At 42.9% G+C, this 14,657-nt stretch overlaps 1 protein-coding gene across 1 annotated transcript; it reads right to left on the bottom strand.

Annotated features, from left to right (window-relative positions):
- Positions 1-12,900: 12,900 nt before the first annotated feature.
- On the bottom strand, positions 12,901-13,590 carry LOC114818410 (vegetative cell wall protein gp1-like; the record flags this gene model as incomplete). The annotated part of the gene is made up of 1 exon (XM_029084138.1): positions 12,901-13,590. A coding segment is annotated over one exon (690 nt), but the record flags the coding sequence as incomplete, so codon positions are not given.
- Positions 13,591-14,657: the final 1,067 nt, after the last annotated feature.

The following is a 14,657-nucleotide window of genomic DNA, read 5'->3' as shown; positions in this document are numbered from 1 at the left end:
AATAGCTCCTACCAAAGGAGGACTGTGCCAACAGGAAGCAGTACCAGTGACTCAATGGGTGGCACACTCTCAGTCTGAGCCAGTGCTGCTCCAAATCATCATCCAAACTGATAGGAGGGTTTGGGTTGAGCAGAGATAGCATCTTTCTGACAAGGGGGAGAGATCATAACCTGAGTTCTCGTGATCCATTTTCCTCTAATTATGATTTTTATCTTTTTTTTTTTTTTTACCATGACGTTTAGGAACTGATAGTTCCTAGAAGTAGTAGTTCACTGACAAAAACCTGGTGAGTTTAACTAAAGGGATCTACTACACTACATCATGGAGGTATCTTTTTCTCTTCAAGAGGCCACTAGCCTGTGTCACAGCTACCTGTTATAGTTGGATGTACATTGTTATGATAAAAGATTGGCTCCCTACCTCAAAGAGATCATGAAACAATCAGAGAAGGCACACATTATTGCATGGTTTGGAATGGGGTGAGAAAAAGGATCTAGCAGAAGAAAAGTCTGAAAAAATTGAACCAAAAAGCAACTAAAACCAAGATATTTTTATTTTTTTAGAGTAACCCTACTAAGCAAGGATGGCAACTCTTCGATATCTTTCCCAGATGAATGCCAAGTTTGCTGCACTAAGAAAAGTCAGATAATCTTTCCCTTTTTCTTTTCAACATGTGGCAATAAAAGTATCTGTGCTCCAATACTCTAAAGCCAGTGGAAGCTTCAGGGAGACAGGATCTCTCAGGCTGACACTGGATGGAAGCTCAGTTTTTCTTCCCAGAAAAGCACTTTAATCACAAACCTGTTACACACACCGAAAGTCATCTCTACCACCCTGTATTGTGAGGATCCTCCATCTATGACTGCGTGTTAGCTATGCTCTACGAAACTGTGGCAAAGCCAAAAAATGGACTCTTTAGTCATGAACATTAGTTGACTCCCTAGTTACAATAATAACATCAGGTTTTTGGGGCAGCATTGCCCTTCTGGCTGCTTTGCAAAGTGCTTTGCTCCAAATCAGTCTGCTGGTTGACCTGCAAGAAAAACCAGGACTCCACCAAACCTCTACCCTCACCTAAGACAAACACCTGCCTGCTGTTACATCTTACCTCTTGGGCTGGATTTACCCCAGCTGGCAGCATGGGTAGTGGACAGAGTGCTCTGAGTTTCCTTAGTAAGTTACTGGATTTATCAGGAGTAGCAATAGGCACTCAGAAATATCGTTTCTACCTGTCAAGGTGCGGTTATATACACAACACAATGGAAAAATAAAAATATACCCTTCAAAGCCTCGTTGAGATCTCTTATAAGGAGGACATCGTATTGAAATGTATCTTTTCTCCTCCCTTTCATTGACATGGATTCCACTAATGGCCTTTAAGTACTTAAAGGGGGCTTATAAGAAAGATGAGGACAGACATTTTAGCAGGGCCTGAATTTTTTACAAGGGTGGTGAAACACTGGAATAGGTTGCCCAGAGAAGTGGTAGATGCCCCATTCAAGGTCAAGCTGGACAGGGCTCTGAGCAACCTGATCTAGTTGAAGATGTCTCTGCTCACTGCAGGGGGGCTGGACTAGATGACCTTTAAAGGTCCCTTCCAATCCAAACCATTCTGTGATTCTATGTTTGTATGATTATAAAATTGCTTCTGTGGAGACAAATCTGCGTTGACTGAAACCTCTCCTTTAAAGCTGTGTAAATGAAGACATAAGCAACAGAGGTGGAGATCCCCTGGGATATCCAAGAGATACCAAAACCTCACAGATCATTTTCTCTGTTGCGAAGTGACAGATCTCCAGGCAGCACAATTTTTCTTAGCTTCCTAGAAATTAGTGCAACCATGTCAAGTCTACACCATGACTGTCCACAGCAATGAATGAAGTGTCCAAAGAAACTCAGGGAAGTATATTTAGCTAATGTAAATTAGCTTGGATACCTTGACTTTGTTGCAAACACAATGGTTTATACTAGCCAAGGCTATGGGCCAAAGCTTTTATTACTCTTTTCAGCCATTAAAGATACTCAAGAAACAAATTCCTAAAAATAGAAATTTTCTTCTAGAGAACAGTGAGTGTAAAAGAAGCCCCAGGATGAAGCTGGCCAAATGGATAGACCTTTACATGAACAAAATAAAAAAAAAATAATTATTATGCTGGATCAGCTCCAAGCTCTTTTTTCTTCCCTGAATAGAGATCTGGGATATTTTTGTTCACATCTTGATAGTTTTTATTAGGAGATAATTTATAGGCCAGCTGATGTCAGCATAATCAGAGTTTAGTACGATTTCTTCTTCTTTTTGCTCAGCAGTACTATATTTATTGGCTTGTTAAGTTTCATTTTAGTAAGGTGCAGCCTGAGCCAATGGAACATAACTTTGAAAAACTCCTGCGAATGGTGTCTCTCTGTGCACTTTATACTCCCTCTCATGCTTTATACTCTCATAATATATTAAAGGCTTCTAATGTCACTTTCCAAGAAATATCCAACTTTTGCTCATAAATAATTTTTAACAGTTTTGACTTTTCTGAATATTTCTGTGGCTTTTTCTTTTTTTTTTTTTAATTCCCACTGTGTCTCACAAAATGACAAGTTCAGGGGCAAAGCCTGATTGACTGACCCACATTAGACATTTCACAACTGTCTAAGCACAGTTCAGATGTCACCAAACCCACTCAAGAGGTCTCTATGGAGTACAGCAGGTTATCATTTTCCTACTGTTTGATTTGTTGTTACTGTGCCTCAGTAACTGTAAAGAAATTAGTTCCCGGGTAGACAGGAACTGGTAAAACAAAAGTAGTGTTGATAGAGGTGTTACTGACACGGACTTTTTTTTTCCCCTATAAGCAATATTTGTCCTGTCTTGTCCCAGTGCGTTTTCTAAAGTCATTATTTATTAATTGCTCTGTTGGCTTTTTTTTTTTCTTTTGTGGAAATAATTTCTTTTTCTAGAAGCCTGTTTGATCTATTTCTTCTTTGCTTTCACGTACCTATTTTTTATGGTCTGCAGTCAGCTTTTACTGAATATAGAGCTGATCTGCTGCCTCTCTTCCATGAAGCTGCTTTTTCATTGTTAGATGTCAGTGCACTCATGTACGCACCTAGCGCGTAGAGAAATAGATGTGAACTGAGACCACAGAGCTAAACACTGCTGAAGGCTGCCAAAAAGAAAAACTGAATCCAACTTGCACCAAAAAAAAAAAAAAATCTGTGGCAGAAATTTATACAGCTCCTCTGGCCTTATTCATGTTACACTGAATTTGTCTTATAACATACCTATTATTTTTTCAAAACATAAATTTTCAGGGCCAAATTTAAACTAAGAATAAATACAGGTTTTCCAGCACAGGCAGAGCAGAAAAAGTCCTTAATTATCTTGCCTGTATTTTCAACCAATTCCTGCTTTGACAATAAATAAGCCAGAGGGATGTATTTTTATCTTCTATGGAAATGTTTATATTTTGAACTTTTTTTTTAAGGAGATAAAAATACTCAGTCACAAATTTCACTATAGTGGGTATATTAAATCACTTTTCTGAGAAGAAAAAAAAAGGAAGAAAAAGTTCAGTTCTCCAAGTTACAGCAAGAGTGCTTTTTGGTTTACTCTAATTTGTTAAAATTTGAAAAGAAAACATCCATGATTTTTCTTTTAAAAAAATGCCCCAAAATGCCATTTGGAGTATGATCACTTCAAAATTTTAAGTGAACTTTCCTTGACCATTGTGATGAAACTGGCCCTTCCTGCAAAAGTTTTTGGCTGTTAATGGATCAACATTTTTTAAAAAGATTTTTAAAAAGTTTTGAAGAACTTTATTAGAAGGCCCCTGATTTTTAAATATACAGGATTCAAGAATCAGAATAATAACTTTTCCTCAGTACTGGGGAGTCACATTTGCTTTGACTGAAGTAAAACCTTTGATAGCATGCATCCATTCCTTGGCTTATCCAGTCCAATTCAATAGGGAAAATGAGCACATCACAGTTGCACTGTACGCTGTTTTTTTGGCATCTTAAGTTCAACTTTTCAAACTAAAGTTTCCTGGTTTGATCCTGGATGTCTGCTGATGTGTTAGCTGTCACATGGACATCACCAGATGCTGAGAAAATCCACCCCTGTTTCATGTTTCTATGTAGCTTGAGTTTACCTCTAAAGCTGTGACCAAGTAAACTAATTCTCTCAGAGAAAAGTGTGAGAGCAACGTAGTGGATTCTGAGCATGAAAAGCTTTGAAATGCAAGAAGAAGAAAGTAAGAAAAAAATGCAAAGAAAAGCAAAGCTGAAGAATGAAAAAGGACCAGTCAAAAATGACCTGAGTTCATGCATCTTGTGGCCTCTGGGTGAGTGCCATAGGTAGCCAGCAAGAGCAGCCTACGCCTGGTAGACCCCAGTCAAGATGTCTGGAGGTCAGGGTCAGCACACTGATGTCTTTTGCATCCCAAGGACTGGCTTTGTGGGAAGTCTTCCCAAAGCAGTACTGATGTGGCAGAGCACAGGAGTCATATACTCTACAGTGTACCCTTGTAATGGTTGAGTCAGAGAAACTGGAGATGGAAAATGCACTTATGTCACTTGGTCCATTCCCCAACTGTTTAAAGGTTGCTCCCTACAATATGTTCTTCATTGCTTTGTCTAGTCAGCTTCCCCCTTTTCCCTGGGGGGACCATTCCGCGTAGTAATAGACCTCGTTGTTAGGAAAATTTTCCTGATGTGCAGTCTAAATTTTCCTTGGCTCACATTCATCCCACTACTTCAGTTAAAACCTCCTAGTCAGCTCTTAACTTCTCTCTACCTCAGGCCCTTTTCTTCCATCAGAGGAAACAAATGAGTCTGATCAAGTAAAGCCCTGTGTGTTTAAAAAATAATGACATCCTTACCTCCTAAGAGTGATAGTCCAATAGAATTAACATAAAATGTGCAAATTGCCTTATTTTATATGGAAGAAATTAATAAGCCCATGGAAGCTTTTATCACATGTCAATTGGCATGGTTTGAAAAGTCCAACATCTACCACCATTTACTAAAACACATGGAGTCAGGTCCCATCTGGAACGGATCAAGTTGCTCTGGCTGGTCAATCAAAGCTCAAAGTCCCATGGAAATTTATATCACCTAAGGCCTGTGAGTTCCATTTTTCAATCAAGGTTAGGGAACAGAGCCATATACAACTTCATCAGTGACCTATACTATGGACTGTGGGACACCAGACTGGTGTCACCAACATTTTCACTACTTTGGAGAATCTGGAAAAAACTTTGGGGTTTGGATTTCAGCTCACAGATAGCCAAGTTAACCCAAGAATTTGTTGTATTCTCCTAGCAGAGTCACATGAGTTTCTAATGTTTTGATTCTGCTGGTGGCGAGAAGAAATGTCATTTTCTATTGGCCCAAAATACACACTGTCAAAAAATTCTGAGGAAATGGATGAAGTAGCAATGAAGAGGAAACAAAATGCTTCAATTAATTCTCGAACTACTGGCATGGTTTTAATATCTTTAATAAAATAAATATTAAGAAATGGAAACAGTCTTTGTTATTTTTCAGGGGACCGTTATCTTTGTTTTGTGACAAAAACAATTTTTTGCCATTGCCATGAATCACTAAGTGCTTCAGCTGGCACAAATCCACATTTTTCTGTTCAAAATATGTTTTGAATGACAGTTATAAGCAGTAAAGCTCTTCATGAAGGTTGTTCCAATAAGATCTGCCTCTGAATAAAATTAGATCTCAACCGAAGTTCAAGATAAATGGAAAATCTAGACTGAGTGCTAGATGCAAATGATGTGGACCAAATCAGATGTCGACATTATACGATGTACAGCAAGTGTCTAGGAACCACTTCCACAAGCAAAAGCAGTAGTGAGAAGTTACTGTTTCTGCCCAGCTTATTTTAGAGAAAGAGTTTGCAGCAAAACCCAGAAAGAGGCTGTGGTACAATTTTCTGTCTACTTCTACATTACTGAATTCCTCTTCATTGAGAGGAAGATTTCAGTTTCATGATATTGCTTGCTATTAATAAATACTTGTGCTGTTATGGTGTTTAAAATCCTCTTCCACGGTAAAATTTGCACAATAACAGAACAAAACCATAGTCCTTGCTCTGAAAATGTACAACTTGGGTGTAAAACAAATAGGGGGCAGAGAGCAATCAAGATTATGGAGAAGCAGATGGACAGCATCACTCTGTGCAGTGGTCCTGGCACACCCAGGAGAAAGGACAGAGTCTCATCCACACACACCATCTGAAATATGGTCCAAAGTATGTCACCTGTATTTCCTTTAAGACCAGTACTAATTGTCTTGTGTCTTACAGCCTAACTCTTCATGGCAAAGTCAAGAACAGAGCTTCAGCATCTGTCAAGAGGAAAGAAAATTCCATGTGGGAGATGACCAGAAGCATCTGAGCAAGCACAAAATATTGTGCCTGTAAACTCACATGCAGAGAGCAAAGTCTTCTGGCTCAGTCATGGGCTGGGAAGGCCCCTATGTTTGGGCTCATTCGGCTCCTGTGCAATCTGGAGCAGAGCTACCTGCCCCAGTGTTTCTCTGGCACAGGGGTCTCCAAACCCAGATGGACAGAATCCGTATTTCTGTTGCATTTTGTAGGTTACATGAGCAGAGGGTTTCCCAACCCATGGGATGGGTATGAAGTATGTGGCTTTAGGGGTTGGCAGATTGACTCAGAGTTACTCCCTCCCAAGCAAAGCCATGCATGAGCACAATGGCTGTGCCCCGGGACAGGGACAGCCGTGGCCACAGGGTATCCTTGACCACACTGGTGGCTTAGTATCTTCTGCCCTATGACATCCAAAGAACATCTCTCACCAAGCTGGCAGCTGTGGACGCAGGATATAGCCTTGTGGTTATGGGTGCAACCAATATCCTGACACAGGTGTCCTGGCTAATTGTTCACAGACTGAAATAAATTGAACAGAAACCCAAAGAACTCTGCAAAATGCTGTAGTGAAAGGTCTGGGAGGAAGCTGGAGGCATACAGGCCATATGGCTTTGTAGGCAGAGTTGGGTGTCCACAGGAGCATCTGGCAGAGGGTACCTGCTTTACGCTTCCCAGACAGAGCTTTGTCTGTAGAACCATCTTGTCTGTAGAACGGAGCTCACTCCCGGACTTGCAGCTGGGTTAACATGAAGGAATGCACTCCCCAGCAATGCTTCTTTATAAATTATTTTTATGGGGGGATTTGAGTGTTGTTACAGTAAATGTGTGTACAGATATTGGAAGAACAATGTGCACTAGAGAAAACAAAGTAAAAAACCACCCAGCTTCCCATTCCTCCTGGGTAAACCTGTGATTTCTCCCACCTTCTTGAGTTGCAGTCTAATACAATATTGTACAGCCTGCTGCCTCCTTAAATATTTCCTGCTGGAGTAGCAGACACTGAGTACATCACTCAAATCCCATGAAGTGGTTTAACTTCCAGCTCCACATTCTGAGAAGTTACATCTCTGGGAGAAGGGAGTGATCTCGGTGTCCCTCTGATTGCTCTCCTGGTGCAGGATAACTCCTGGCATGGGGCTGGAGCTGGATATTTTGCAGAGGTTTCCAGTTTTACTGTTAGTCCTATTCTCCTGAGCTCCCATTCACCTTTTCCAGCTCCTCACAAACCTCTCAGGGCTCAAATAAATGTGATATATTCATCACTTTGAAATGAGCTGCAATTACCAAACAGAGGATTAATTTCATTTACCTCCAGCCATCTAGAAGTTAAGCGTCTGACTTAAACTCTCTGTCTATAGCCAGGGAAAAGGGATGGACACTGCCAGAAGGCAATTGCCTTCCTATGCCTTTTAAATATCTTTCTTAGGTTAAGATCAATCACACACTGAAAGCCCTTGCCTCCTCATGGTTGTAAAGGAACCTACAAAATCAACTTCTAGATAATTAAGGTGTGGTGACTTGAAACCCACCCTCGATATCTGTTTATAAAGCAGCTGTGAAACATGAGATCAGTGAGTTTAGAATTTTGATGGTGGAGCCAGAAGGGAGTGTGATGATTACCCATGGTGATGCTAAGAATAACAACCTGGCCTCTAGCCTTTTAAGTTTTGCTCATCTGGAGTGTTTCAGATTTTTTTAGTTGAAATCCAAAGAAGCATCAGTCAATTATAAAATGAATCTTGCCCTATAAATTGTTGCCTTTATAACAAGACTGTAGAAGAGGAGGAAGGACACTAAAGGTGTGCCAAGAGAAAGAAGACCAGCAGGGGTTTTTTACTAATTTAGAATCATAGAATCATAGAATGTTGAGAGTTGGAAGGGACCCACAAGGATCATCAAGTCCAACTCCGGTCCCTGCACAGGGCAATCCCAAGATTCACACCATGTCCCTGAGGGCCTTGGCCAAATGCTTCTGGAATATTGTCAGGCTTGGTGCCATCAGCACCTCCCTGGGGAGCCTGTTCCAGTGCTCCACCACCCTCTGCCTCAAGAACCTTTTCCTCATGGCCAACATCACCCTCCCCTGCCACATCTTCCTGCCATTTCCTCTGGTCCTATCGTTGGTCACCAGGGAGAAGAGATCAGCACCTGCCCCTCCTCTTCCCCTTGTGAGAAAGTTCTAGACCACCATGAGATCTCCTCTCAGTCTCCTTTTCTCCAGACTGAACAAACCAAGTGACTTCAGCCTCTCCTCACACGGCTTCCCCTCTCAACCCTTCACCAATTTAATGGCCTCCAGTGCACAGTCTTCAGTAGTTTTAGATCCTTTTTATACTGTGGTGCCCAAAACTGCACCCAGTACTCGAGGTGAGGCTGCACCAGTGCAGAGCAGATTAACAGCAACTGGAGTGTGAGCCCATGAGGTTATTTCTACACAGGACTTTGAACACGCACCAAGACTTTATAACTTTCAGTCCCTTGCTCTCTAAACTGAATCAAAATGAATAATTTGGAGAAGAAAGTCTCTTGAACTGATTGCCACAGGTTACAAGGCTCTGTCGCATTGGAGTAGCCTGGACACGCCATCCCCACATGTGCTGGGAGGCTGTGGGGACAGAGTGCAGGGATGGCACCAGCTGCACCGGGGTTTCTGTCCTTCAGCTGCTCTGCTGCTGGCTTCAGATGCTTTAGGAGACTTTTGTTTGTGAGTTACACTCCAGCTTTTGACCGGTGGAGCACCATGTGTGCAGCAGCGGCTCAGCAATGTGAGTAATGCTGCTAAGCAATCCGAAAGAGGCAGCGAGGCTGGCAGCGCCAAGCCAAATGTGGATGGTTGCAGATGAAAGCCAAGGAGAGCAAACAAAACCTGAGACAGAGGCAGCCTTCTTGCCATCCAAGCGATGTAGTCAGAGCAACCACTCGTTTCTTGCAGTGCTTAAGTGGTTCAATTAAGTTGAAGGAGTTAAATAATTCCTAAGGGACATGAGCCTATTGAATGCATTGAGTAGAGAATAATGCACTTTATTGAACGAGATGCCCATGGGCAGGACCCTTCTTTGCACAGCAGTGAAGTTATTTTGTGCCGTGCTGGGGCTGCCCAGACATACCTGAGCTGGTTTTTAACCAGCTGGCTCAGTTGCTGCTAAGAGAGCTCGGCATGGGCTGCACACAAACTCTGCACACCAGTTTGCAGAAGTGGACCCTGCGGCTGCAGCATCGGCAGAGCCTTGGCCGGGCTCAGGTTGGCTCAGGTTGGTCAGGACTGGCGTGCTCGGGTCAGTCAGGACTGATGTGCTCACTTTGGCTGGACCCTACCCACAAACAGCTTCTGTCTGTCTGGTTGGCTCTGGAACCGGTTGCTGCACCCATGTGAGAGCCAGCGGTTACCAAGTAAATCTGAAAGTTGCTAGTTCTGGCTACAGGCTCTGGTCCTGCTTTGTTGTCAGGATGCTGCAGGACCAGACAGCTCAGAGTCTAGACTGCAAGGGTGTTTAGCATCTAATATCTTTGGCTGTGGAACCAACTGTTCCTTTAGGAAGAGGCTCAGGAACAGTGTTTTTCCCTCCCTGCCAGCTGGATCACATTCGTGGCATCTTTGAGAAAGAAGAGCATTGCCTTCCTAGCTGAGTATCTAATGCTATAGGTAACATTTTCAGGCTTTTTCTGGATTTACATGCCATGTAAACTGTTCCCGAATCCCGTAGTCACCTAAATGAAACCAGCTCTAACCTGGGATAATAAAGCATCAGCAGCTACAGAGTAGGATTTTCTGAAGTTATCTGTAGAGAGGAATATGGCTGTGTGTCTTGCACAGATCCAGAAAACTCTGCTGAGATTTTCACCAATAGTAGGCCATGAAAGGTTACTATTCAAAAACAACAGGATAAATCAAGTAAAAATATGCTGACTTCTCCTTATCAGTTGTATCATATCCAGAGTGGGACAATATGGTACTTTTATACTACCATGTTAAATTGAAAGAGGGAAAGATGAGTAAAAATGAAAAATATTCTTTTTTTTTTTTTCTTTTTAAATCACAGAACTTTCCCCTTTCTTTCCTATATACCCTAATGAAAAGAGGAAAAGTGATAAACTGTTCTTTACTCTTGCTTTTTTTAGTCTATGGAAACTACTATTGTAGTTTCAAATCAGAAACTTCAATCAAAATATTGTAGTTGGCCAAATCAAAAGCCAAAATGTTGTTAAGATGCTCCTTTTATCTTATTTTGTTGAAAGACATAAAACTAACAGGTACTGAAGGCCATCTATGAAATGTATTTCTTTTCACCTTTTTTGCCAAACACATTAGAGCGAAAAAAAAAAAATCTAATCAGCCCTAGGAAAAAAAACAAAACAAAACAAAAAACATGATCGAACAGGGCAGTTGCTTTGTCTTTCAGGCACAGACATAGAAATATGGTGAGGTTTATATATAAATATATATACAGTAACCAAAACCTCATATTAAAATACACCTGAGCTTTTGGGGAAGTTTGTATATTCATTCAATCTTTGTGGCTTAGGCTCATCTGTAACAGAAATATTTGCAAATAGACAGAATACTTCCTCTTTAATCTTATCTAGCGATCTGTCTGTTTGTCTGGGTTTTTCCTAGAGATGGCCTCAGATCCTGATATCTGAAGGCTGCACGGCTAAATTAAGGCGAGATCATACAGAACTTCACAGAGGCCTTTCTTTCCTCTTGTTTGCCATGAGCACTTATTTCGTTTTCATTCACTGGGATGAAAGACAGAGCAGCCATGTAGCCTGGCTCAGCCTCCACCAGCCCCATGCTTGGCCCACCTTTGGGAAAATATCATATTTTGATTGATGGCTATTTACTCTATGGGCAGACTGTGGCTGAGATGAACAAAATGGATCTGCAAGAGCTGTGAGTCCTCTTTCCTGGGGCTCTTCCAGAGTTCTGGGCACATCCCGACCTTCGGATCCCAGCTCTGGTGCCTGTGCCAGGCCAGGCAGTGTCCAAGGGTACCTCACCGTCTGCTCTTCAGGTCACACATCTCAGAGGGGTGAGCCCTGGATTTCTTTACCTGTGGTTTTCTACACTTCTCTGTGCCATTACCCATCTCTCTGTTGGGATTGTGTCCAGTTCTGGAGCCCCGAACACAAGAAAGACATGGACCTGTTAGAACGAGTCCAGAGGAGGCCAAAAGGATTATCCAAGGGCTGGAGCACCTCTGCTGTGAGGACAGGCTGAGAGAGTTGGGGCTGTTCAGCCTGGAAAAGAGAAGGCTCTGGGAAGACCTTCTAGTGGCCTTCCAATACCTGAAGGGGTCTACAAGAAAGCTGGGGAGGGACTTTTCATAAGGGTAGTTAATGATAGAACAAGGGGAAATGGCTTCAAACTGAAAGAGGGCAGGTTTAGATGAGATATTTAGAAGAAATTCTTTAGTGTGAGGGTGGTGAGACACTGGAAGAGGTGGCCCAGAGAAGCTGTGGATGCCCACTCCCTGGAAGTGTTTAAGGCCAGGCTGGATGAGGCTTTGAGCAACCAGGTCTAGTGGAAGGTGTCCCTGCTCATGGCAGGGGGGTTGGAATTGGATGATCTTGAAGGTTCCTTCCAACCCAAACCAGTCTATGATTCTATGATAGAATTGTTCAGGGTTTCACGCTTTCAGTGCCACCTTTAGGCAAGCCACTGCAGCTTGGCAATAGGGAAAAGATGGTGAAATTTTGGCATCTATGTGTGTGTGCCTGTCTAATTGCTGTAAATTAGCCTGGCCCGTTTATGCCCTTGTAGAACCCCAGGCACCATTGGCAAGATACACTCTAGTGAAGTGCCTACACTGCCTTCAGTTCACGCTCTCTTGAAGGACAAGAGGTGGATGGGGTTGTTTGGTAGCTATTCACACCAAGTACTGTTTAGACAACTACCCTGCATTGTATTTTGAACAATTTATCATATAGCCTTTACCTGGGTTGGTAATTACAATTACCCCTGAGATTTAGTGCACTGGGAAGGGCTCCAACTTCAACAGAGCTGCGCCATGCAGCGTGGATGGAGGGAAATGGGAAAATTTTTCAGTTTTATTGTGTTCTTTCCTGTCTATGTCCCCTCATGTTGGTCAGAGGGGTTTTGTCACCTCCCCAAGCATTTTATTGCAAGTAACTTCTCACCATTTCAGATTCTCCACATTCTCTGTGTGAGACCTCACCGATTCCTACCAGTGCTTGTGTGGTTAACGGGTGAGAGGAGGGGAGCGAGCACATCTGAAAGGAATGCGAGAATTATAAACAATTTTATTAACAAGAACCACAAAACTATTTTTTAATATATGCAGCCATTTACAAGGAGGAAATAAACAAACAAATAGAAAAACCCACTGGGGAGACATGGTCAGTGTCAGAGAGCACAGCAAACTGTCACAGAGAGGGTACGGGCAGGTTTGGGTAGGGTCCCTTTCCTCCACCCTACCTCCCTCCACCGTGGGCTGTCCCTGGCCAACATCAGCCTCTAGGAGCAGGATGAGCTGGAGCAGAGCCCAGCACTAAGGAGGTGGGGTGCCATGTGCATCCTGCTGCGGTGCCAGCGACGATGCCAACTGTGTCAGGGCTCGGGCAATGACGGAGAGATGGTTGTTCATCGTCCGCAGCTCTACCAGGATGTCACTTACGTTTGCTGATGCCTGCTCGGAACTTGGGGGTATAGCATGGGCAGCTGGAGGTGAGGAAGTAGCCCCTGGAGCCCTGTCTCCCATGGGTGCCACCTGGGGATTTCCACTATGGGAAGGGTGTGGGGGGGTGCTGCTGCAATGCTTCATGTCTTCCAGGGAGCCTGTTCTCACAGGTGGTTGGTCTTCCTCCTTCCCTCGAATGGTGGCAAGCGTTGCAGAAGCAAGGAAGGGCAGCCAGTTGATGAGGTGGGTTGCATTGCCAGGTGGAACTACTGGCAAATAAAGTCCAGGGTGCAGAGATGGAGTAGAGGTGGGTGGTGCAGGAAGAGAAGGGAGTCCAGGGTGAACAGTGGCAGCAGAAGATGAAGTTGGTGGTGGAATAGGAGGTGGTTTTGGATGTAAGGCTGCAACGCAGGCAGGTAATGGTGGTGAAAATGATACAGTACCAGTGTCAGAGGAAGAGGAGGGTGATGCTGGAGCTGTGAAAGGTCCAGGTTCTTCAGAGGTTGGTGGTGAAGTGGCTGCAGGTGGAGCATCAGGTGTGCAAGGGTCTGAGTCTGCAAGGAAGATACATCATGAGCCTTGATTCTCACACTTGTACTTACATACCTGGCCTGTTGCTTGCTGTCACTTCAGTAGGACTAGGCTTTTTTGCTTAAACACGGAATTTCATCAGCTGGTCATGACACTTTCTGTAGGACAATTAGAAAAGAACAGACATACTCAAAGACAAGAGCCTACTGTAGGTAAATATGCAACTTAACATTATAAATCTAAATTAACCTTACACTCTCATTCCTCATAAAGCCTGTGGACAGGCCTTAACATTTTTCTGGTTGACATCTCATAGGTATGCATTAGCTAGTGAATTACCTACTGTGTTTTCCTGGCCAGTCATAGAATGATGGTAATGTCCTAACTGACTCAGATCTCCCATGGAGATGTGAGGGCTGGACGGCTACTGCTGGAACTAAAGTTAACTGCCACTTTATAGATGGTCCCAGTTTTCAGCATTCTGATTTGAATGGACAGGTCAACATCAGAAACAGTAAGAGCTAGTTGGTGGCTTAAACTCTTCAACAATTTTATTATTTGTGTGGAAGCATGACAGAGTTCACACAATTAAACTTGGATATAGACCCCTGTCTGCAGATATTTAGCAGTTTTGGCTATGAAAATCAACAAAGAAGAGAGACAAAGAAATTGTTGGCACTGTGCATCCCAGCTTGACACCTACACCACCTTGTAAGCAGTTCAGTGGACCTCATCCAATGTCCACTAAAGTCATTAGAAACATGCTTGCTTGGAATGAGTCCAATATATACAGTGTAGGATGATAGAGTTGCCTCTGGGGACTAGGCAAAGACTTGGGGAGACCTGCTATGGGTCAAGGTGCTCTACCCACTGTGCCCAGTTGGTGAATGCTATATGGTAAGGATGATCCTATTTTTCCAATAATTCTGAAAGCCAGGAATATAATAGGAAATGTTAGCCTTTCAACAGCCTTAAAGGTCTGCATGAGTGGAATTACTATACCATACCCCAGATCTTTATTTTAGCATTGGGAACACATTATACAGAAGGTGGTGAGATGCTACAGGAATGGTCAGTGTAAGACAGATGGATTTTAA

This window comes from Antrostomus carolinensis, unplaced genomic scaffold (assembly GCF_000700745.2).
Source record: "Antrostomus carolinensis isolate BGI_N321 unplaced genomic scaffold, ASM70074v2 scaffold653, whole genome shotgun sequence".
In the NCBI taxonomy this organism is placed as follows: Eukaryota; Metazoa; Chordata; class Aves; order Caprimulgiformes; family Caprimulgidae; genus Antrostomus; species Antrostomus carolinensis.
The sequence above is the reverse complement of the archived record's forward strand: the minus strand, read 5'-3'. Positions and strand labels throughout refer to the sequence as shown.